This window comes from Schistocerca americana, chromosome 6 (assembly GCF_021461395.2).
Source record: "Schistocerca americana isolate TAMUIC-IGC-003095 chromosome 6, iqSchAmer2.1, whole genome shotgun sequence".
Classification (NCBI taxonomy): Eukaryota; Metazoa; Arthropoda; class Insecta; order Orthoptera; family Acrididae; genus Schistocerca; species Schistocerca americana.
Genome location: NC_060124.1, coordinates 466,806,708 through 466,832,865, shown reverse-complemented (window position 1 = coordinate 466,832,865; position 26,158 = coordinate 466,806,708). Strand labels below are relative to the sequence as shown.

The 26,158-nt window shown below is 42.3% G+C and overlaps 1 protein-coding gene across 1 annotated transcript in view; it reads left to right on the top strand.

Annotated features, from left to right (window-relative positions):
• LOC124620212 (serine/threonine-protein phosphatase 2A 65 kDa regulatory subunit A beta isoform-like) overlaps positions 1-26,158 on the top strand; it is a 147,760-nt gene that overhangs the window by 12,235 nt on the left and 109,367 nt on the right. The window contains exon 2 of the mRNA XM_047146880.1: positions 2,684-2,839. Within this exon, the coding sequence (XP_047002836.1) occupies positions 2,684-2,839 (156 nt within the window). The remainder of the gene's footprint in view (positions 1-2,683; positions 2,840-26,158) is intronic.

Genomic DNA, 26,158 nt, shown 5'->3' with positions numbered 1-26,158 from the left:
ATTTCTATCTGAGCCTAATTCTGTTATTATCTTAAAATGTTTCTTGAACAACCTATCTTTAAAATAAATTGATGTAGAGTAAGCCATAAACTTTAAAATATGCACAAACTGCAAATTTACTCCATGGCACGTCCGAGCGCTCGAAGGCAACTGATGGAATGGGATAACACCTAAAGAATGGAGGTCATGTTCATTTCGTATACTATCACAGAGGATATTACTATCAATTAAAAAACTATCCTCAACAAGATTTATGTTCTTAATATGATTCGTTTATGATAAACAGCCTGAAAAACGCGCTTGCCTCGCGTCCACCTAACTTATAATCACGCTCGTTTTTTATCCAAAGTAAAACGTGAGTGCTTGAAAATGTCAAACAAACGTATTTATACGGATAGAAATATTCGAAATGTAATTCCAGACGAGCAATAAACGCTTCTATTTGTAAACTTACGCCAGTTAATCTATATAAACTAGTCAAAATGAGAGTGTTTCGACATAGGCGTAAAAAAAACCATAAAATGCTTCTTTTGTCAAAACAGCTTTTTACGTGTCGTCGGAAGCTATGACTCATGAAACATACGTGCAGTTACATTACACCTATTGTGATTTTTGAGTCGGTGTTTCTTCTACTGTATTACGTCGACATTTTGGGTCAATTTTTTATTTTCGTCTTTTGTGCACGTTTTCATAAGATCTTTTTTTTCGAAAATAAAGATAATTTTAATGTAGAGTGCCTCATTTTGTTGCAAACCATTGTTTTTAAATATTTCTACGTCAACGTTAGACAATGTTCAAAGCAAGTTCTGAAATTTTGTTCTAGGTCGAAAATTGTGGCGTCCTCGCACTTCGCGAATGCCTTTCGTAGATGTCATGCACTGTCATCGGGGTGCAAGTTCTTTAGTTATAAAAAAATCGTTCTCCCTGGCACAGGAATCCAAGTTGGCGGTCATTAGGCGATGAATATAGTGGACTATGGCATAATGAGGTGGAAACGTCACATAGCGAAGACTGCATTGGTCCGAGGAGCGTGCGTGGATAGCCCAATAATGTGTGTGAATTCCTAAGGGACCGAACTGCTTAGGTCATCGGCCCCTAGACTTACACACTACTTAAACTAACTTCTGCTAGGAACAACACACACACCCATGCCCGAGGGAGGACTCGAACCTCCAGCGCGAGGGGCCGGGCAGTCCGTGACGTGACGCCTCAAACAGCGGGGCCACTCCGCTCGTGATAGCCCAAGGTTTTAAGGCGACTGCACGCCCAGTAAGTAGGAAATCCGGGTTCGAGTCCCGGTCCGGCACAAATTTTTATACCTCACTAAAAGGTAATACGTCTATAACACACACAGATGATGTCAAACAAGTATTAGTGAATAAATTTCGAATCATACATTGCAATCCTGATACCTCATATCAATGACTGTCCGAGGATGTGCATTTACTGTAGTGGCTCACTGTGTCTTACCTTACGGAAATGCCTCACATGTAAATACTACAAATTCCTCCTCACAAGTAAAACAGCCCATATCTGAATAGGTAATATTAGAGGAATTTCTTCTAGTTCTCATTACCTCCCATAGAAGCATGTGACACGTTTCCTATGAATACCAAGAGTAACTAACGCCACACGTTGATGAATTCCTTCAGTGCACTATGCAAACCCCGTGGTGCAATCTCGTACTTAAATACGTCAAATATGCAACCCACGTGCACTCTCCACATACTGTGATGCCTAAAACTCGTAAAAGATGGCAGCTCAACCTTCTCCCAAACATGCCGTAGAAATATCTTACATGGTGTTTAAAGGTCTCTGTCGACATACTCGGCTGTCTGAAAAGGTGAAAAAGCTGATTTCTCTCGGTTATTTTATCACACAGTCTATGGGAATTACAGAGTCAAGTGATTCAGCAATACGCTACGAAGGATGATAATGAATCTTGACTACTTGAATATTGTAATAGGAAATTATAGTTAAAATAACTTTAACTCTCCTCTGAGAGTAGATACACGATAACACATGTCAGTTCCAAACAGCTTACAAATATTAACAACAGCAAAATATATACAAACATATGTTTTCAGCACATTAACTTTCGAAGCTTTTTGGACACGTTCTATTGACACGTTATTTGATACGTTAAGGCTTCGCGGAACTGAAATTTGACCAAATTCTGTGTAGACTGTAGACATGCACACTTGTCACTAAACTCGGTGCTAATGACCAAGCCGATTCGCATTGTCTATGATAGTCTACAATCTTTCGATAATTTACTATTTATTTGCTTTTGTTAATAGCATATAAAAGTTGACATGTTTTATTTTTGAGTTTTGGTTTTCCTCGATGACTCGTTTCTTTTTAAGGAATTCATTTGGAATGAGAGTGCTCTTGGAGGAATATCTGAGCCCAAATTAACCCCCAGTTACGGCAGTGAGGTAACAGATCACGACTATGACGACACTGTCGCAAATATGTAAAAGTTAGTGGCAGAAGAAAAGAGAACGTCGCGGCTATTGGCACACAAGAATCTATACACCATTTATAGAGGAGTTACTCCCACAGTTAAAGGTAGTCAACCAAATCTGCCGAAATGAATTTCTGAAGCTCATCGAAAAATAAACCTTTGTAACCAACTATTTTCTTTAAATGAAGTTAATTTTCACTCTTCTTTTCATTACAGAACTCCAGGGTATTATATCCTGGTCTCTGTAAAGACGAGGATATGCTAGCACGAAGAATGGCACTGTCTATGTTGACTGATGTAGCTGAAGAAGCTGATGTTAAATTTTATACTTCTCATGTTGTACCCATTTTGGAGAAGTTACTGGAAGATAAGGTACATAAAGTGGTATGTAACTAATACGCACATTGAATCATTTTCTACAACTTCCGTTCATGGTTACAGACTGGGCTTCGCTTGGAGGCGACGTGGGTATTAATCGCCTCGTTTAAATGTAAGAAACTGTATATATGCAGATATGTTCTTTTACTCCTCTACAAATATGCGAAGGATCCATACTGGCAAGATCGGTTCGTCATTGCAAACAGCATTAATGATGTACGGATGTCAAACACTTGTTTCTCGAGTGTTGGATACTACTTAAAGGCAATATAATTCTTTTGCAGTATTACTGAGAGATACTAGTTACCACACTATTAAATTGTAAATTTTCAGGGAAAGCCTTTATGGAAATATAGTGCAACGAATTAAGCTGTGATGGCACTTTATTTCGATATTCGGATGCGAAACGTTTTCGGATGACCGAAGACAGTGTACCGGCATTCTTACTGCCATATTCCGTTTTCATGCCAGTATGGTCGCTGAGAAATTGGATAAGCGACTTACTGACTCTGCCCAATTCTGAGACGTGTTATGACCTTTATTTAAATAGTTGGGCTAAATCTCGGTATAGAATTCACTGAATGTTACTCATATTGCACTAATTACGCTCATTTAGTTGCCAGTTAAGCTTTGACTTCGATGAAATCGAGGGTCGTAGCAATACTTTCATTACTTGAAACATGCAGGGTGTTCGCTCACAACGCTCTGCACATACTGCTTATTGCTTACGGCATATTAAGTACTTTTACTCTCTCTCTCTCTCTCTCTCTCTCCCTCTCTCTCTCTCTCTCTTTGACACGTCTTCACGCTCATAAATGAACATTTGAAGCTGACTTCTCAGGTAATTTTGTACCCTCGTTAACATTCCTTATAACAAGTCGCCTTTGGTGCTCTCACAGGTTTGTGTTGATTGATGCATTTCTACACACAACAAAAAAAGTTTCGCATTACCTCGGTTCCGACAATCCCGGAACCTCTACAGAGTAGAGGTCAACATAAACATCATTTCCGACCATTTCATTGCTCATTAAAACCACACATTGCATGTTGTGCCACCATACAGCGAGCCTGCCGTTGTGGCCGGATTGTTCTAAGCGCTCCAGTCCTGGACCGCGCAACCGCTACGGTCGCAGGTTCGAATCCTGGGTCGGGCATTGGATGTGCCTGATGTCCTTATGTTAGTTACGTTTACGTAGTTCTAAGTTCTAGGGGACTGATGACCTCAGATTTTAAGTCCCATAGTGCTCAGAGCCATTTGAACCAATTGAAACATTTAAACCACCATACAGCGAGACCTTCGCAGATCGTAGTCCAGATTGCTGTGCACACCGGTAATTTTAATGCCCAGCAGAACGTCCTCTTGCATTGATGCATGCCTGTATTCGTCGTGGCATACTATCCACAAGTTCATCATGGCACTGTTGGTGCAGTTTGACCCACTCATCAACGGCGATTTCGTGTAGATCCCTCAGAGTGGTTGATGGGTCACGTCAGCCATAACCAGCCCTTTTTAATCTATCCCAGGCATCTTCGATTGGGTTCATGCCTGGAGAACATGCTGGCCTCTCTAGTCGAGCGATTTAGTTATCCTGAAGGAAGTGATTCACAAGATGTGCACGATGGGGTTGCGAATTGTCGTCCATGAAGACGGATGCCTCGCCAATATGCTGTCGATATGGTTGCACTAGCGATCGAAGGATGGCATTCACGTATCGTACAGCCGTTACGGCGCCTTCCATAATCACCAGCGGCGTACGTCGGCGCCACATAATGTGACCCCAAAACATCAGGGAACCTCCACCTTGCCGCACTCGCTGGACATAGTGTCTAAGGCGTTCAGCCTGACCGCGTTGCCTCCAGACACGTCTCCGACGATTGTCTGGTTGAAGACATATGCGACACCCATCGATGAAGAGAACATGACGCCAGTCCTGAGCAGTCCATTCGGCATGTTATTGGGCCCATCTGTACCGCACTGTATGGTGACGCGGTTGCAAAAATGCACATCGCCATGGACGTCGGGAGTGAAGTTGCGCATCATGCATCCTATTGTGTGCAGTTTGAGTCGTAACACGACGTCTTGTGTCCCCACGAAAAACATTATTCAACATGGTGGCGTTGCTGTCAGTGTTCCTCTGAGCCATAATCCGTAGGTAGCGGTCATCCACCGCAGTAGTAGCCCTTGGGGGGCCTGAGCGAGGCATGTCATCGACAGTTCCTGTCTCTACGTTTCTCCCCTATGCCTTTGGTTCACTCCTAGACTTCTGGATACTTCCCTTCTTAAGAGCCCTTCCTAGCACAAAGTAACGATGCGGACGCGATCGAACTGCGGTATTGACCGTCTAGGCATGGTTGAACTACAGACAACACGAGCCGTGTACCTCCTTCTTGGTGGAATGACTGGAACTGATGGTGTTGGACCCCCTCCGTCTAATAGGCGCTGCTCATGCATGGTTGTTTACATATTTGGGCAGGTTTAGAGACATCTCTGAACAGTTGAAGTGTCTATTTCGGTGATACAATACCTACAGTCAGAGTCTATCTTCAGGAGTTCTGGGAACAGGGGTGATGCAAAACTTTTTTCTGATGTGTGTATGAATCACCACATTAGAAAATTTGAATCTGGTAGTTAGTACGTAATCTAAGACGCTCTGGCATCAGTTTTTTCGCAATACTCTCTCAAACCGTATCTGACGTGTTGTTGTTTCCCTGTTTTTTCTGGTATTTACGGCAATATAATACGGCCGCAAGACAGGCCAAGTAACATACATTGAATGCTTCACTAGACTTGGGTGAAGTGGCACAAACACATGATACAATTTCTCAACATAGTCCCCAAGTTTCTGTTAACTACTGACGGAGCATTACACCAATAAATCAGTTCCTGATGTAAAAATTGCGCTGTTTGGTCACGGAGCAATTCGAGAATTGAAGTTTCATGGTCCTCAACGTTGCAACATTCCTGTCCTCTCATATGGTCATCCAGCTTGAGCAAAAGATGTGCTTCAACATCGCACACTCCTGCGGGGCTTAGGTAAAACTGTTGGCACCATTTCATTGCATCCGTTCGCGACATAGCACGTGGTCGATAAACCATCGGAATATCACGATAAATCTGTGTGCGATATAGACATGTTTCCCACAACTATCGTGCTGCCCCGTGTATTTCAACTTTGCAGCACAGTTCCAGTTGAAGCGATGCACTATGATTCCTGCACCTGCCATCCTTACAGCAGCAGAACTGACTCTTTAGCAATCCCGAATTATTTACTCTCTTCTGACATTGTGCCACTGTTGTTGTTCAATGAGAGAATATATTCTGATGCCTAGCTTGTATTATTAGTACACGGGGCCACGACACAAATAATTTATCTTTGACAGTAATAAGTACAGTACTGGTTGAATTTCTTTTACAAAATGAAAATATCACTATAACGCGTAAACTATATCTTCGCCTGTGTTGTGGTCGTGGGCACTTGGCGTGGCGTGGTTGCACGGTTTCGACAGATAGTTGTAACTTTACATGAAAATTTCCGTAACCGAAAACAGTCGCGGGGAAGACCCTTGATAGTTACTTCACCACAGTGTCATCACTATAGCCAACGTACAGATAACGGCTGCTGTGCTAATACTGTTGTCTTGGTTGCTCGCACACGAGATCAGAGAACAGAGACGACGCTGCTACTCACTCTGGTTAAATGAGATGTTTCAACGTTGGAAACTGGAATGTCACCATTAATATCCAGTTTTACAGTACTTGCGGTGCACTGTAGTTAGTAAATTATTAAATTACTAACTCTTGAATTTGGCCACATTGAACAACTTTTTGTAAACACCAATTAACAGACACGCCAGGAGAACGTTAATTGTCTTAAGCAACAGTGAATCTTTTGAGTACCAAATGATCATAGATATCACGGTTACTACTCTGTACCGTTAATGTCAAGTATTACCAATCTTTCACTGTAGATAACATTTAAAATTTCCGTTTGCTTGTTGGATAATTGTTGACCTAGTTTCTGCAGTTACTATCAAGCTAGCAATGTAGCTCATACAATAGAACATTTTTACAATTATATTCAAACAATTTAATTTATTAGTACGTAAAGGTTACTTTGATCAAATTGATTATTACAAAATAGCTCAAATGGCTCTGAGCACTATGCGACTTAACTTCTGAGGTTATCAGTCGCCTAGAACTTAGAACTAATCAAACCCAACCAAACCAAGGACATCACACACATCCATGCTCGAGGCAGGATTCGAACCTGCGACCGTAGCGGTCGCTCGGCTCCAGACTGTAGCGCTTAGAACCGCACGGCCACTCCGGCCGTCGATTATTACAATTTTGTTTTTATTCTTCTGCACGTTCACAAATTACAGAGTTCACGAAGCACGGAGTTCACGAAGCCCAGACTTCACGAGGCTTGAAATCCAGTTTCATCACATTTATGCTCATCTTCTTCAAGCACACAGAAACAAGAGTGAAATCGGCGGCAGATCGCCAGTTTCAAGGGTATTTAAGTTATTTGGCGACGTAAAATGAGGTGAAGGTGTCAGAAACTTCTTATTGGCACATGCTTTGGGAGATATACCGGACATAAAATCCCGTGTGAGGCCTGCGATCATTTTTATGTTAATAATTGGCAACCAGTACTGTACAATCGCAATAAAATCATGAGATGTTCAATTGAGTCATTTATTAGAACATGTTATCCGATTCGGGATTACACCCATCTTCAGACATCTGTTACAAAAAAGTAAAGAACATAAGTGAACAGCACACTCAACACGTCTCAACGTTACAGAAAATGAGATCGGGTCATGGGAGTTGCATACCACAAACTTCAACTTCTTCCTTACCTACGGGGCGTACAGCTTTGACAACTCAAAGGAAGTGTCCAATAACATATGACTATAACTACGACACATGCAGTCTTGAAGCAGAGCGTATACTGACGCTAAACAAGTCTACTAGCAGCGGAGCGCCCACGGTAGATTGCGCTGCAGGGTCATGTGCTCCATGCGTTCACATGTAAATTAATGATAATATACTCAGCATATAACGTCTAACAGGGTGTAATTACAACTAGCAACCGGAATGGTACTTCTGCACACGTTAACACTGAAAGGTTAAAAAAAAATTTTTTTTTAACTCCAAAATTTTTACATTACCATACTATACCTATAGTCAGTAATGGCATTAAGCACAACTCAAGCCATATCGAGATATAAAATAAATAATAGAAGGGGGAAGTTCATTCGTGAATAAACCTTTCAACCTCCCAAATCTCTAAAAGAATACCACCAAATTAAATATAACCAACATTATCCATCATAAACTAAAACCCTGTGATCAGCTCGTGTACGCAAGCGTCTTAGGCGCCATCTGTCAAAGCCAATGGCAACCACACGAATTACAGCCAAGTGATATTCATGGGCCATGATTTCCCAAATAGAAGCCTTCAAACAACAACTTACACACCTCTACCACTTGGAAGAAAGTTTAATAGTGAGAAGAAGAGCATTTTCATAAATTGATTTACGTGCTTCTATGGATCCCCCTTTCCGACTTTTTGCGTGATTGTGCTTCATTCTCTTGGAAACTGGGCAGGAATTTCGAATATTGGAGGGAATTTTGGTCTAAGAGCTTACTCCCGCAGCTGAGGGGAGTTAGTATGGTGTTGCCCCCACTACAGGCTGCTCATGATGTCATTCAATTCGAATATACGAGGGCTGTCCAGAAAGTAAGTTACGATTGATCGCGAAATGAAAATCACCGTGAAAATCAGAAATGTTTCATTTGTAACACTTAGCTACACCTTTCAGCTACTTCTCTACGTAGTCGCCGTTCTGACTCAGACATTCGTCGTAGCGTTGTACCAACTTTCCAATACCCTCATCATAGAAGGCAGCCGCCAGTACTTTACGCCAATTCTCTACGCTGGCCTAAAGCTCGTTGTCTGTGCCAAAATGTTGTCTTCATAGCCAGCGGTTCGTTTGAGCAGAGATGAAACTCAGTGGGAGACAATTACGGGCTGTATTGTGGGTAACCAAACATTTCCAATTGAAACGATGCAGGAACATCTTCATTGCCCCTGCAGAATGAGGCTGAGAATTGTCTTGAAGAAGAAACCGCACGAAAGTTATGTAATGTTGGTTGCATAGCTTCAGGGGAAAATTCTCACCAAGCCCTCGTACTTGGCGGGAGACACTATTTTCTATAACATCTTTACGCGCTCACTAAGAGCTCAGGAATGAAAACAGCGATCTAATTCTACCTAGAGTCATACTAGAGACACTGCCCAACACATCTTTGCAAAGCTTTATCGGATTTTCATAGTCGTTTCCATTTCGCGACCGATCGTAACTTACTTTCTGGACAGCCCTCGTAATTTGTTTAAATTTTTATAAATTTGTTAATTTTGTATAAATTTGATTAAATTTACTTAAATTTGTTGAAATTTGTTTAAATTTATTATCTACCAACAGCAGTATCGGCTTAGTTTGTTATTGTCACCTAAAGAGGCTGAGATATCAGGGCTTGTTGAGCTGTCGGTGTTCAATTAGCGAGATGTTGGTGCCAGACAGGCATGCAAACACGCGCACAACGTTTAAACACCCGAAAATAAATCAGTGCACAAACACTCAATGCACGTAAAAGACGCAGCTTATCAGCGACTCTAAGCCTGATTCTACTGGATGGAAAGCATAAACGTATCCCCTAACACATGGAAACTGCCTGGATGCGGGAGAGGATGGTTAGGTTAAGGTATTTTACTTATTTTGTTCGGGAAACTGACGCAAATTTCCATCCTAATTACGTAATTAACCAGAAATATCTGTCAGCATTACACAATTATATGCATAGCGATGCACAAGAACGGCTTGAAATGGCAAAAACTAATTGTACTTACCGTGCTTGGAAAAAAATTTTGCAGTACCACTCGAAACTGACCCAAATATCGATCCCAATTACGCAACTAATAAGGAAACTTCAGCATATACATCTACGTCCATACTCTGCGAGCCATCTGACGGTGTGTGGCAGAGGGTACTTTGAGTACCTCTATCGGATTTCCCTTCTATTCCAGTCTCGTATTGTTCGTGGAAAGAAACTTGTTCCTAATTAAACAACAAACTATATGTATAGCACTTCACAAGGACTGCAATACTCCACAAAAATTGACAGTACCATTCAACTGGTGTTATACTGCTGGGTAAAAAATCTCGCAGTACCAGTCGAAACCAGCGACAGAAACATTCAACTCAACCCTACCCCTACAAGCTAGGGCGAAAAGACTGGGGTGTAGGGAACAATCTTTACTATCTTTTGTGGAAATATTTTCAGTTCAGTAGATGCTGGTGTTGGACAAAGAGGAGTTTAAAAAAAAGTGTATTACCTGCAAGCATATGGTATCTTTCGCCATTTGACATCAGAGTTCACTATACATACCTACCAAAATCACCCTCCAGCCAAGCTAACTGAAGCCAATACATGCTAACACAGCTGATGCAAAAAATGCTTCAAAGTTATAATTACTCTTCGAAATTGTCGCGAAAAAACCAGCACTCGTACTGAACGGGCTATAATGGATCACATGTACTGGGGAAAATCGTCGTACTGAAAGACTGCAGTTGAATGTGTGTTCTCCTCCATGTACAATCAAAAACGACCGAAAATCAACATATAGGATTTAGCTACTCTTCCGACAGACTCGTGGCCGCCGACCGCCTTGGTACGATCATGCTTTGCCAACAGAAAAGCAGATATAGTTAACTATGAGATAAAAGGGCGGCTCTCCCCAAATGTGTCTTGGCCATCTGTAGTGGCGCTACCGCCCCTAACTTCTAGGAGGTGCCGCTGTCACGGACTAGACAGGTTCCCAACGCCTCTCGTCCCGGGATGGAAAACACTTCTGTTTAACATCAAGTGGACTCTCCAGTAGGGACCAAACGAGAGCCACAGTATCGTACAGAACTCACCCGCCGTTCTGCGAGGGATTGTTTAACGTTAGCACTTGAGAAGAACAAGAAATGGGTGATTTTTATGCTGTTGCTTACCACATAATGATTGACTGAAAACGCTTGTTTGAGTTGAACAAAGAGTTCTGTGGAGGGGTTAACACTTTCTGGGGGTAGCTAGCACCGAAACAGTGAGCGCGTACTTGACTGCAGTATGAGGAATCATTGGAAATGGCATGCAGAGCCATAAGCTATTCCGTCGCTGTTACAGATGAGTCTAAATGTATAGCTCGTCAATCACCTTCAGACTGTAGTTTGGAGACTCTCTACAAAGTTTCCCTGTGTTGTAACTGACGTTTATTTAAAGTCATCCAGTGTGTGTGTGTGGTGTGTTATGTTAGCAGCAGAAACAAAATGATTTTACACTGTGCGACGTCTAGTTTTCTGCGAGAGGACTTGGATCAGAATGTGTTAATGGCAGTTTAGAACCTGGCACAGACCTGGAAGTCGTGGCGGAAAAAACAAACTGTATCATTGTATTATGAAACGTCCCCTTAGAAAAATTAATTAATTACTGTGCTGATAAACCTCTTACATTATTTGATTTTCAAACAGCTGAGAAGAACTGAACGTACTCAGACATTTCGCTCTTTCCCTGTTCTGATAAACACTAAACTGACACACAATATTTTTAGCGCAACGCAATCTGACTTTTAATAATCCCTACAAAAGAATGGCCCTGACTACCAATAACCTATACCTTTCACAAATCACTTACCTTACAAAAATCTTCGTTACTCAAACTACTGCAATACAGCGAGCGCCAATACTGCCAGTTAAATAAAAGATTCAAACTACTGAAGGCACTAACTACTGAAAGGCATAGTTAGCAAATTTACCTTAATAGTGTTCAAAAGTCATAATATCCATATCAGTCCATGATATCCAATATTACAAATTTACTGTCTCTGTCCAGAACATCCGCTCTCAGAACTCCGCCATCTCACTTCCCACATCCACCACTGCTGGCTGCTCACCTCCAACTGCGCAACGCTACGCGCTGTTAACATCCAACTGCCCAACACTACAATAGCAAATTCCAACAATGCCACCCAGCCACAGACTGCACACAGCACAGCCAGTGATTTTCATACAGAGCGCTACGTGGCGGTGGCGTTACCAATATAAGAACCTAAACAGCCTACTTACAGAATGACATTGTACATATCGTGTTACAGCAGAAAAGAACAATGTTTCAAACAACGAGACAGGTTCACAGGGAGCGTCTCTTGCCACTTACAGTATAGTCCTTGGGATACGATCATTCTCTTACATTACTGGTGATGAATCTTTAAACTGGTCAGTGCAGTTGGTCAATACCTATTTATTTAATAGGATCGTCACATGTGTTCGATGCCGGCATGCATGCGGTATCTGTTTTAGATACATGGAAGGAGAGAGATGCGGTAATAAGATTTACTGAGTTCTCTATCGAATGAAGTTAGTGGAGCTTCTGTAGTTCGTAATTTTTCTCTGTTGGATGGTACAGAATATCTAAGATAGCATGTTGGGGTGATTGATGTGAATGGGCCCTAACATGAACATCCTAGGCGTAAATGTTTTTCAAGTCCAGAGCGACTGTCAAAATAATGTGCAGAACATATAAGACGGACGCCTTCCTCTTAGTGTCAGAAAGGACCAATCCATCGACAGAAAGTAACTTCGTCACAATATCTTGTCGCAACTTGAAGATATGACGCTTCCACAAAATGACGACCGCACAACTGCTGCTGTTCCTTAGCGGGAAAAGTTGTGCTGTGTAATATGCCTTGCACAATACATACGTATACACAATTCGCACTTTCTCAATAAGTAAAAGTGTCTCGTTGATGTTTCAGTATTGTCCCCTGATCAGCAAACGATTTTGAATTGAGAGTCACGGTTTCGCGCGGACCATGATCAATAACAGCTCCGAGGGACGTTTGTCAATCGACACCAGTCGCTCATATGATTACTGCTCCACTGAAACCTAGTAAATTGAGAAGATTAGTCTTGCCCTCCTTAAGTCGCGTTCCCAAGACATGGCACTAATCATCAATGATCGCATTTCAACAGAGGTGTCGAGGTAAGTCAACGGTACATCGCGGAATTCGGCCGCAGGGATAAGAAAAGACCGACGAAGCAGGGAACTCTGTCTCTCGCGGCTGACAGTGGACGGCAAGGCAGACATGACTACGGGCCAGGGTTCGATTCCCGGCTGGGTCGAAGATTTCCTCCGCTCAGTGTCTGGGTGCTGTGTTGTCTTCATCATCATTTCATCCCCGACCGACGTGCAGGTCGCCCAATGTGGCGTCGAATGTAATAAGTTCTGCACCAAGGCGGCCGGACCTGCCCCGCAAGGGGTCTTCCGGCCAATAACGCCAAACGCTCATTTAATTTTTCACAACTTCCCTCACGGGAACAACTCCTCCCATTATCACCTCATTCCACACGGATGTAAAAGTGGCGCCAAGAGTGGCCAAAAACTGGCATAAAACTAGAAGTGACAATGCAATCATACACATCAACTCATCGAGAGGCGGCCAAGGTTTCGGTGTTCAGCCCACGCGTGAGTGATCCACCTACGATCCTAATAGCCGAATGGAAAGGAAAACGCTAGATGTATCCACTTCCTAAAGAGACACTTAGCACTGAGGTAAGGCATCAACTACGTCAGCTTGCGATGTCAGTTGGCGGTCGTCAGCTGCTGTAAGAGAAGTAATTTAAAGCCAAACTTGATGTCACAGCAGATGATATAACGAAGTGAGTGACTCCACCACTAGTGATCTTAATTGCGATCGCACCCACAACCCTTCCATAGGGCGCAGCTTCAACTATAAAAACTTTGTTTTAATACATTGTACATCTGCAATTCGCAGGGAGGTGCGATTCACACCGTAGTACAAGTCGCGGTAGAGAGAATCATAAAGTTCATAAGTTCCCCGACATTTCATATCTTTAGTGGACCTTCAGATTAGCCACGAGATTCCACCTTTCCAGAGTCACAGAGTACCTCCCAGCGGGTGTGCCACATCATAGAAAAAAGGTTCTGTCAACGGAGCGAAGTTTAACATCCAGAGGGAAAGGAATAGATTCATTGGCTGACGACGAAGTTGGAGAGTGGCGGTCGAAGGTGCTCAGAATATCTAGCAGGGTTAACGTCGATTGCAAGAAAGCGATGGCCCTCAATGATCTCTGCGGTTATTTCTCACGTTGTTGCTTGTCTGTTAGCACTGACAACTCTACGCAGACGTTCGTTAAGTGAATGTCGTCAGTCACTGCGTTGTCGGTGGCGAGAGGTACTGAAATGTGGTATTCTCGGTACACTCTTGACACTGTGGATCTCGGAATATTGAATTCCCTAATTCCAATAAGCAAGATCAGTAAATCTTGTTACTGGAAGTTGCAGTACAATTCGTAAGTTTAACCAGCGTCGGATGTTTATACTTCCACACACCCGTCAAGTGCCTAGAGAGTATCAACTTGCTTGAATTCTGACAATAATTAAAATTGGGAGACTGGTCAACAGAACGCACAACTTAGCTAAGATGAGCACCGAAAAATAGATCCCCGAGGACTTCGGCGTAAAGCTAAATAATGTACAGTTTATAAAAACGCGAACGTTACACTGTGTGACTAGCACCATAGGGCAGTGTACGATAACTAAGGTATGGTCAAGAAACCTACAGCGTCTCACTCTGTCAGACTGAAGAACCTATACTTCAGCTATGGGGATGCCTCGTTCAAAGAATAATCTAAGACAGTTCCCGTCGAAAATTCAGGCATCACACTACAAACAGTTCGAAATCTGGGGAATGGGCAAATGGTAAATGAAACTTGTTGCAGAAACACTATACCCGCACAGTAGTGATACATAAACTGACGCAGCGAACGTCAGGGCCAACGTGATTGTTTCGCAGAGAACAATGGAGCCGCCACCAGCTTGTCTCTGTCCAGCGGTCTAGGTGTTCAAGGACCTGTGGCACTGGAAGGCGATGTATTCGGCATGATAAAGACGGTATCGAGATTTGTCAGACCATTCAACGCTCTGCCACTGCGCGAACGTCCAGTGCCGATGGTCACGTGCCCATTTGTGTCGTAGTTGCCGATGTCGTGTTGTTAAGATTGACACATCCATGGGTCGTCGTCTGCGTAGGTCCATTGTTTGGAGTAATCGGTGCACTTCGCGTTCAGAAACACTTGCACTCCGCCCAGCATTAAAGTCTGACGCCGCCTGTGTTTTACCAGCTGTCCAGTCTACCACGTCCGACATCTGTAATGAGGGGTGACCGCCCAACCTCCAGATGTTTGGACGTGGTTTTACCTCCTGCTGAAGACACTCATCAAAGTACTCCTCGAACACCCGAGAAGTCTTGCAGTTTCCAAAATGCTAGTGCCGAGTTTCCGGTCCATCAGATTCAGCTCTCTTAAAATTCAGATAGCACGCCTTCTCCATTCCACACGCAGACAACACGCTCACTGATACTCCATGCCGCGTGCTGCTGTCTGACTAGCAGTCATTCCTCGCCAGGTGAAGCTGCTATTCCCTGGACAGGTTTATAACACTATTAGGTTGGTGATCATACTGTTCTGGCTCATCACTGTGTATGCTTGAGACATAAAAGAAAGGAGAAGAAAGACACACAAAAAAACAACAGAGCAGAATGACTATTCCACTAGTTGCCCGCCACAGTATATCGAGGAGTCTAATAACGATTCCGAGAGCCAGGGGCCAGTACCGGTTGCAAATGACTCTTTACACTTGGTTGATTTGGACGCCGCTGCACCTTGAGGCTGCATTATTTTTTATTCGACTGCGAGTAGTAGCAGTCTCTGCAGTCTGGCGTAGGCGGATATTTTACCACTTCCTTTTCAGTTCGTGATTTTCCAGGGTCAGAGGCCTGGAGCAGAGATGGGTCAGTCTGCACGGCGTGCCAAATCTCTAATGGATGGCATTCAGAGTGAATCTCAGAGAAACAGCTCTGAAATAACAAACTCTTGATTCGCAACTGATGGCAAATCACGAGTGCCACAGTCGAGAACAGACAGAGGAACACGAGGGCTTTGTGGTACTACCAGTTGTCCTTGAGCTGGAGGCTACTAAGGAGGCGGCTCCAACACACAGTCGGTCTGGGGTGGAATGCCAGGGGCTGCATCCCCGATCTCCAGCTCGCCAGGGCTATGTCGTACAACACTACTGTCAGGAGTGACAGAGAAATATGGCTCAGAAGAATGTGGGACAGCAGAAGCCACAACTAACTCATAACCATCCCGAGCGCGGCAACTACTATTACGAATCGCTCATGCCGCTGTCAAAGCAATAGCAGTAGTTGTACTAGTGACAGTAGCGGGGTCAGATTTGGCATCCAACGGCGGAGAACTTTTGGACGACCATCAGAAATGAGGGAAGATGTAGCTCTAAGTTCGTTACCAGGGGGACAAAATCAGTAACCGTCAACTTAGTGCGTTGTCCCAAAGAAGACCGTGAAACAAAACTCTTCGCAGACAGTTGGTTCGATGATGGTCATGTTCATTGCTCAGTAATCATTTCCTCACCTGTCCGCTCTATGAAACACGAATATGAAAGCCACAAATTTTCAAATGGGGCGGAATGTACTTTTTAATTTGTATTTACAACGAACGTATGCTGCTGTAAAAAATTAGTTTGTGTTGACTTGACCGCCGTTCAGAGCGAATGTCTCCCAAGTCATCATATCTTACCAACATTTCCTTAAGATAAATAACGTCTACTCCGGATGAAGGTAGCATATTCAAATACTGATATATTAAACGCTCACATTCACGAGCAGCACCACACTGACCGAACCATCTGTATGCTAGAAGGGATCTACAAATTTCGCAAATAACACATATATCTGTGTCAAAATATGCGATATGCACATGGTTCGAAGTAACACGAAAACTGCCAGTAATCTGGTGTAGATTTCTACATATCCGGGATGCACGTTACGTGTCGGCTTATCAAATGACAAACTCACAGTGCCTCTACGAGGGACACACTTACACGTCATGAGAAACAAACAGGAGAGGACTAAGACGTTGTCAGAATCACACACAACGAAGGACGAGAATAGTTTTACTATATCACATATTTTTCTTAACGCTTCTTTCAGCTACGCTAACATTATTTCGAATGCCAGTCCTGTGAAGTACTTGTTCTTAAATAGACGGAGTAGAAGCGGTACCGTTTTAAGCGCCATGGTGTTGTCTGTTTAAACAAAGGTCATGTATTACGGCGCAAGAATAGTAGTATCAGGTTGCACCATGTGACCTGAATCATTTGATTGGAAACGTTCAGTACATTACTCAAAATATTCCTTTGCAGGCTCAGGGATACCACCATCCAAGGGAAGTGCGCGTAGTGGTAAGGGTTTCAGCAACCTTACGCATATTACGTCCTCTTTCAATAGCCCCTACGAAGTTGCACTACTCTTGTACAGCGCTGAACATCGCGCCACAACGTTCACAGCCGTAAAGAATCGCCCATGAGGTCTGAATTGTCTCGTTGTGGGATAGGGAAAATCAGTTTCCGTGTCGGTCATGTGCCAACAGGGACGGCATGTAGATTCTGGCATTTAGCAGTCAGTCGGATTCTGTGTGCGACCAATAATTAGTTTAATCCAAATGGCGGTAGACTTTGAATCCTTTGAGCTGTCTGCAATATGAGTCGTTAAATAGTCCATCGACACTGCCTCCACACTGAAGTTGTTCCCTTGTGACTTCTAGCAGCTGGAAAGACTGAATGTATATATTGAATATAGCATCAATGTTGTTTCATTCGCTTATTCCGGCATACAATGTAGTTAAGCACTCTGCCGTGCTTCACGTCTAACGAGTAACAAACATTAGTGAAACATTAATTTTCAATTAACGATGCCATGTCTCAGTATGAAGAACTTTGCAGTTTGTTGAGTAGTGCTAGATAAACAGAAGATGTATCTCCCACAAACCTCAACGAAACCTGAAAATACTGAAGTACGTTAAAAATATAAGCAACTAAACACGTTGGCAAAGAATCGTAAAACACTACGGTAAACTGGTACTGACACATTAATAACATACCTTTGCTTCCAAAAGAAGTCGTCGCTGCAGTATTCATATTATGCAGTGGTAGAAGAGAATCTGTTGTAATAAAGCTACGTGTCTGGCACAGTCAATAGATGCAACCAGTCCGAGGCCAAATGCGTTAAAGTACATGCCAAACATTCACAAGACTTGTGCACGTCACGGCGTGTGCAAACACTCCGGTGGAATCAGCGATTGTTTGACTGGCTCACCATTTCATGTCTTCCAAGACGATGGACATCCCGTAAGAACGGTATATGTAGTACGCCCTTTTTTGTTCCTTTCGGCACTTGGTTCAGTGGCCGACGCGGGGGTAGTAAGAAGCTGTCAAACAATCAAGAGACCATAAAAGTAAAATAGTTGATTCCATAACAAATTTCATCTTTACATCTACCTATGCAGATGTGTGAACCAAGTGAATTGTTACTACATTTGAATTCAGTATGCATCACGTAAATATCCCGCTTATATCACATATTTATTTATTTACAGAAGATCTCGAATAGAGTAACGAGAAGTAACGTTGCCAACTGAAATGCTGAAACAAGACGTAAAACTCTGAACGCAATACAGAGTCGAAAATTATAGCAGGAAGACATCCCAGTTTTACAATATGATCCCGACTTCAGAATCTCTCTCTATTCTGGCCCTCACTGGAATAGTTTATAACTTGTATGAAAACGATGCACCTAAAAATCTAATTAATAAGTCACACTGGTAAGTCTGACTCACAGACAAGTGCCAAATGCGAACATTTCGCCATGGCCTATCATATTTGTTGGCAACGGCCTTGCCGCAGTGGATACACCGTTTCCCGTCAGATCACCGAAGTTAAGCGCTGTCGGACGTGGCCGGCACTGGATCGGTAACCATCCTGGCCGCCATGCGCTGTTGCCATTTTTCAGCGTGCACTAAGCCTCGTGATTCCAACTGAGGAGCTACTCGACCGAATAGTAGCGGATTCGGTCAATAAAACCATCATAACGACCGGGAGTGCGGTGTGCTGACCACACGCCCCTCCTATCCACATCCTCAGCTGAGGATGACACGGCCGTCGGATGGTCCCGATAGGCCATTTGTGGCCTGAATGCGGAGTGCCTATCATATTTTCCAGCTGTAATTTTGGGCTATGTATCTGGTAAAATTGCGATCAAATAACCGTGAATGCATGATTTTCTGGTGTTTTAAATGTCAATTTTGTGTCGATACATAAGTCGCCACCGTTCCATTGCATTCGACCTTTTGCGCAGCCTCTTGCCGCAGGCGATGTTGGGTGGCGCTGTGACCAGTGCGACTTTGGCGCCTACTAATCGAAGCTGTCTGCCGTTTGCTGCGGAGTGTCAACGCGAGTTCTCCTCCACCGACAGATAGGAACGTGCTGTGACCCCGCTGGATCCCTGGCTGGACATGTTTATTTTTGCTGGCTGAGTGTCGTCAGGGAGAAAACCTGCACTGTGAGTTCCAAAGTGGTAATGATAGCCTGCGTGGGGCTGTGAGCCCTGGTGTTCTTCGTTGCTTGTACAGAAACGCTCTGGTCGAGATTCAGGAATCCGTTTGTGTCGCTGCTAAATGGCGAGTCAGCTGTGTTACGCTTATGAGTGCAATGTCTCCAGTCGTATTGCTTGCTATATTTAATAGGAAATCAGTTTTGGGACGAGTGTAATAATCTTGCCGTGGTATAGGGTCACAGTTATTTAGGTCAGAGATCCGTCATTTGACTGTGTAGATCGTTTATGCTACTGGTCCTTTTCAAGTACCACAATATTGGGCATGATCGATCTTCTATAAATGACGTCATCGTTGAAGTATGTTAAACTTGTTTAGTGTGACGACTGCATTATATAACAAAGTTTAAAATATCTCGAAGATGACTTTCATGTATATAAGTCTGATCATATGTGGCATTGTGGTACTTGAAAATAGCATATTTCAAAATCGTGACTGTACAGTACCATAAACCATCTGGAAATGAAGTCCAATGGTTCTTGAGAGAGTGTGGGGGACCGATGCGGGAGACCCGCACCGCCATACTAGGCAAAGTCCTAACGGAGGTGGTTTTCCGTTGCCTTCCTCCAACTGTAATGACGATGAATGATGATGATGACGACGACACAACAACACTCAGACATCTCGGGGCAGGTGAAAATCCCTGACCCTGCCGGTAATCGAACCCGGGACCCCGTAATCTGGAAGCGAGAACGTTACCATCTACACAATCAAATGGCAGAAATTTCATGTAAATACTTACAGTACAGTTTGTAAACTGCTTTCAAAAATTAGTAGCGCTGCTTATGTAAAATGGAATATTTTGTCTTACTGAGCCTTAATGTCCCTCATATTACAGCAGTATTTTTCCATGCATGTATAATTAGGTAATCATAAATTCTTCTCTTCAGTTTATTTTACTATCGTGCCTTCCAGAAATTACTGTAGTTGCATTTTGTAATTGCTGAGTAAGTTGTTGAATTGAATATTGATGTTTTCCTTTAATGATAGTATGGAAGTTCTTGAAATAACCTCCACCTCAGTTTATCATTTCCACTCACTTATCTCATAACACTATGCTAGAAGAGCGTGGTTACAGAGTAGCGAGGTGTCTGAGACACAAAAAAAAAAAAAAAAAAAAAAAAAAAAAAAAAAAAAAAAAAATTAAAAAAAAAATAATAATAAAAACTTGTTCGTGGGGAAGGAGTAGTTACTTTACTAATTGATATATTTAGTCTTGTACTTAATTTAGTGTAAATTTATTGCTACTGCTCTGTTTCAGCATGGCAGGTAGGGAGATACCCGGGGGTGTGGAGACAAGACCTCATTTACATGTTAAGGACCATGATGCTGATAGGTCGGGTCACGGACCTGAGATTGCAGATGTCTCTGGGATGTTGTTGCACTTCCCACGATCATGCCAGACTAGAAGCAATCACAGGGTGAGTGATGCCATCTCCAGCAGCAAGACTGCTTTAGCAGGTTGGTTCGCTAACTTTGAGGAGGGTATAGATTTTAAGTTACTCTCAGGTTAACGCTATTAGAGACGGCATTGTTCATTATGATATCAGGGCTCTGGATTTGTGCAATCTCGTACAATCTGGTTGTGTGTGTAAATTACTGTCTGCATGGCTGAGTAATTCACTGGTAGAACATAGGGTATGTTAGCTCAAGTGGGACGTGAAACTGAGCGCACTCTTAGATCAACAGATACGAGAGCAAATTCGTCGTGTGTCCACATCTATAGTTAATGTGGTTGACGAGTTACGCGATGGTGGCGTATTGCAGAAGATTCTACCGAGGAAGTGGGGTTATTATTATTGTTATTATTATTATTGTTATTATTATTATTATTATTTTGGAATTGCAGAATGTAGCGTAATTTTTTGAGTAAAGTACAGAACATTGTTATCAGTTACTGAGTCCCTAAATGGATCGGAGGTTGTAGAAGCGTTTATCTGAGTACATACAGCAGAAACTATCTTTAATAAATTCTGGGAGTTAATTCATCGATATAATCTACACGCACATGCTCGACGTAAGCTAATCGACAACGGGTATTTTGTGGTGCAGCGACATGGAGAACAGTTAGAATGGCATTAATAAATTTTTCTTGTGCATCGACAACGTCGGCTCAATAAAATCCCACGAGCTCTCGTCATAGCTGTCCTCGGCCATTTTCAAGTTGAAACTGACTAATGTTTCACTGTGGCCTCGCCATTAAATAGCTTCGCCATTGGTTGTGACGTCAGCTGTGCTCTCTTTCAGTCCAAATAACACATTTCAACTACCTGACGCAGCTGGAAGCCCAAGCGGATTTCATTAATTCACACTGCTGCGAAACCATGCATTCATACTGTTAGAATGGTATGTTAAGACAAGCAGAAATAACGGTTGAAGTTCGTGTTTGGGTTCTAGCCAAGTGCAAATAGCTGAAAATACGCTATAATGAGGGTGACCTAGTGACCACTTTGGTTTGCTGTTTTGTGACTAGCCACAAAGCTTACGCCACTTAGAAGGTTTAGTGATTTGTGGGCAACCTGCAAAAGTATGCTGACCAGAATGGGAAGGCTATGATCCTCGTTGGCAGAATGGTACAGATAGTAACCCAAGCCGGTAGCCACATCTGTCTATTATAAAGTGTTAAGAGTAATGTGGGTAAACACACAGCAAGGAACTGTGAAACACGGGGAGGTCTAGCGATAGCTGACAGCATATTAAGGGGGGATCACGAAGGGCATTCCGCAGGATTACTGCTATTCCTAGTGGCCGAATCCAATTTGCATGTTTGATTTGAAATAGGAAGCCCGTTTGTGTCTTTCTCGATAACGGAAATTCTGGCACACTGTCAATGAAGACTGGACTTCCGCTTGTCATGAGCGGTATAAATTCCCGGAAAGTCTGGCAAAGTTTAGTTCTGAAAGCTGCCAATTCAGCAGACATAATGCGGAGTTCATGAACTATTAAATTTAATTTTCGAATTGGTGATATTTCTTACGTCTCATGTAGCTTCCCTCCGCCTGAAGCAAAATATTCCGCATTTTGCTGACTCTCAAGTAGTTTAAACTACATCTGGAACATCAACCATCTCTTAGATACCGACTACCAGGCTCGCAGTTCGGTACTGGCAAAGCCATGGCGTAGGGGGGCGAATCTGCAAGTGGAGACTACGCAATGTTAGCGCTCCCATTTAGCGTTTTGAGTAACCGTGACACTGAGTATGTCGTGGCCGATGACTTGGGTCGCATGTTTAACGAAAATGCGGCTGAACACGTTGGTGAAAGTCTTCTGAGAGGGAGCTCACCAGAATCACCAGGCAATCGAAACTGTCATATTCTTAGTAGTTTTCCACTTCTCTAAGATGTGGCGGTGCAGCAGAACGTTGGTCCTGAGCTAAGTTCAATTAAGGAAAGGAAAAGGAATGAGGAAGCCTGTTGTTTTAAGGGAAACGTATTGTGTCGTGCAGGCCGCTGTATACAAGGGTATGAGGTCAAACTGCCGTCTAATTTAGTTTCCTTAGTATTGAAGTACTGTCATGAAACACCAGTGGTCAGTCATCTGGTCGTGTTCAAAACGCGGATTAAGATTAGAGAGAATTTCGTTTGAAAGGGGAAGGGCTAACGGATTAAGTCACTGGTATTGCGGTCTAGAATTTGCGGTATTAGCAAACCTGCATTGCATACAGTGCACAGGAATTGTCATCTGATACCTTTAATGAACCTGTGCAGCAATTCCCACGCAATAGTGAGAGTAAATGGTGCGTCTTTGGGTGTGTATTTGCGTATACACGCTTCCGCTGGTTGATCGCTACTACCAATATTACCTTGCAAGGGTGAATCAGGTGTTTGCAAGGGATAGTTTCGACCTATGGCTCTTGTCGCGCTTTCGTTTCCCATAATGCAACGGCGTTTAAATCAGCTACCTTTCAAAGTTTCTGTTTTTAAATGACGGTGGCTTACAGTACTGCTGCACTAAATTGCCCGAACTCTTCCTTTGCGGGATTTGGTAACAGGATTTGGAAGTAGCCCCAATTGCATTCATTCTTAGAGACCATATTAAATGGGATAACCCCTATTGTGGTTAGGGTTTGCTCTTAATATTGCAGTGCAAAAGGCAATAGCCGGTACTCTTGTGTTTACCTTTAATCCCAACTCCCCACCACCCAATTTATGATCTTTAAACAGCCTGCTCTCGGGTCAGTTGGACCCTGCACTGATCTGTGCCGACTAGAAGCGCAGCCGAAATAATTGAAAAGTAGCTCACGAAAGGATGGAGCTGCTTTGTTTTGCTGTTAGCCGACCAACCTCACTAAAATCAGGGGAAGGGTATTGGGTGAACAATCCTGCCGTGGTAAGACGAGGTGGCGACGTGATGATGGTAAACTTCTTGCTTAGGGTTTTAGGGCGTGCTCAGATTCTACGCTTCATGGCTCATTCAGCACACGTACGACACAGATTGAAACGTACTCGGAAAGAAGTGCAGTTCAGTAAGTATTATCACTCAATGAACCTAGCTCCAATGTTTAATGTAAACTTGTCGGAGGTATTATGAATTCCCTCTACACCTTTAGTGGCTAAGTAGTATTGAGGTTAGGTCCACCTACCGACAGCACGTTTTTTTTTAAATTGTTGGAGTTGAATTTCTAAATATGTGGATACAGAAGTTGTCTAGAGAAGATTATTAGTAAAGAAATTTGGAAAACAGCATAGCTAAATTTTGGGAAGAACTTCAAAAAGACGTTACTGACACGACAGAAAAAGCTACCTCTCTTTAAAAGAAATGATAGAGTGATGATGGTGGAGTGATGATAGTCTTGAGTTAATTATAAACAGACAACGAGCATAGAATGTCTGGAACGCAAATAAGAGAGACAGGATCAGGAAAAATTATACAGAAGCTGGGAAACATCCACAAAAGTCTCGAAAGGATCTGTGTATAGCATATAAGGTCAGTTGAGTCACACATTGAGCGAAACAACAAAGTGAACTTTTATAAAACATTGAAAAATAATTTAAGAAAGTACACACCACCAAGTCTACAGTTTATAGATCCAAAAAGACAGAAAATTGCATACGTAATGACACTGAGAACTGCAGAATACTTATGGACTACTTCAAAGAACCGCACTACTGCGATCCACCAAAGCAACAATTTCATTTTGATAATATAATTAAAATACAATCAGACTCAAAGCCACCAACATTGGATGAAATCAGAGAAATTTTACAAATTACTCAAAAATAACAAAACATCCAGAGAAAACAACACAGTTGCTGAATTACGGGAACACTCTAGTAACGACATTACTTTATGCCTAACAGCCATCGTTAATGAAATTTGGTCAACAAACAGCTTACTTAGTGAATGGAAGTCAACGAATACACTCACTAGATAGAAAACTAAGAAAAACTGATCCTAATAATTACAGAGGGATCTCTCTCTTGCCAGTGTGACGTAAGATCTTGTCTATGGCACTTTTAAAGAGGGCTGATGTAATTACTAACCCAGAAATAGGAGAGTATCAAGCAGGATTTAGGTTGGAAATGTCTTTTGTAAAGCAAATACTACCTCTAGAGAAGATAACAGAAATAAGCCAAATGATAAACTGGACGTACACGATAATTATTGAAGATTTTAAAAAGCAATACGACTGAATTGATAGAAATGCAATAATCAAAGTTATAAAGGAATTCGAACTCAACAGTAAAACAACACAAAATAATTAAAGTAACTTTAAGAAACAAAAACTTCAAAAGTAAAATTTATTTGGGAACTTTCAAAAACTTTTGATATAAAATAATGGGTAAGACGGGCAGATGGTTAACTACCGCTAATTTTTATTTGAGCGTTAGAGAAGGTTGTTTGAGAATGGAGGAATCCTTCATTACTAAGGGTGTTCCTACTACGAAGAATCCCCATTAATATCACCGTAGATTGTCTGGCTTTTGCCGATGACATGGCATGCATAGTGCCAACGAACATATCACACAACTACAAAAACAAGGAAGCAAAACGTAAAAAAAATCATTTTGAAAAAACTCATTTCTTGATAAATATCAATTATATCTCCAAATTATATCTCCAAATCTTAAAATTTGTAGCAGCACAGTATCTGAAACAAACTGTTTTAAATACCTAGGTGAATGGATAACAAGCCATAAAAAGGACAAAATTGACACAGAAAAATGAGTACATGAAATGGAAACGGCGTTCCAAATGATCGTAAAAAATATATGAAAGAAAACAAAATCGTCGTCCTGAAACAGAAACTAACACAATGCCAAACACTGAATGCAGCAAAGACGTTTAAACTGACAGCATTTGCGGACCTTGGAAAATTGACGAAAGTTAAAAGAAGAAAACAAAATCGTCGTCCTGAAACAGAAACTAACACAGTACCAAACACTGAATGCAGCAAAGACGTTTAAACTGACAGCATTTGCGGACCTTGGAAAATTGACGAAAGTTAAAAGAAGAACTGTACGGGAATTACTGGAACCCAGAAGTAATATTAATATTGCATAAGAATTACGATCAAACAGAGAGCTCCAAATCAAAATTGAAAAGACATCTAACACAATGCGGAAAACAAGCCTACAGTTTCCTGTACATATATACAGAATGGATAGTAACAGATTAACCAAGCTTGTTTTCAACTTACTAAACAACTTGTTTGGAAGCCAACCTTGGGGAAGATCAGTTTGGATTCCGTAGAAATATTGGAACACGTGAGGCAAT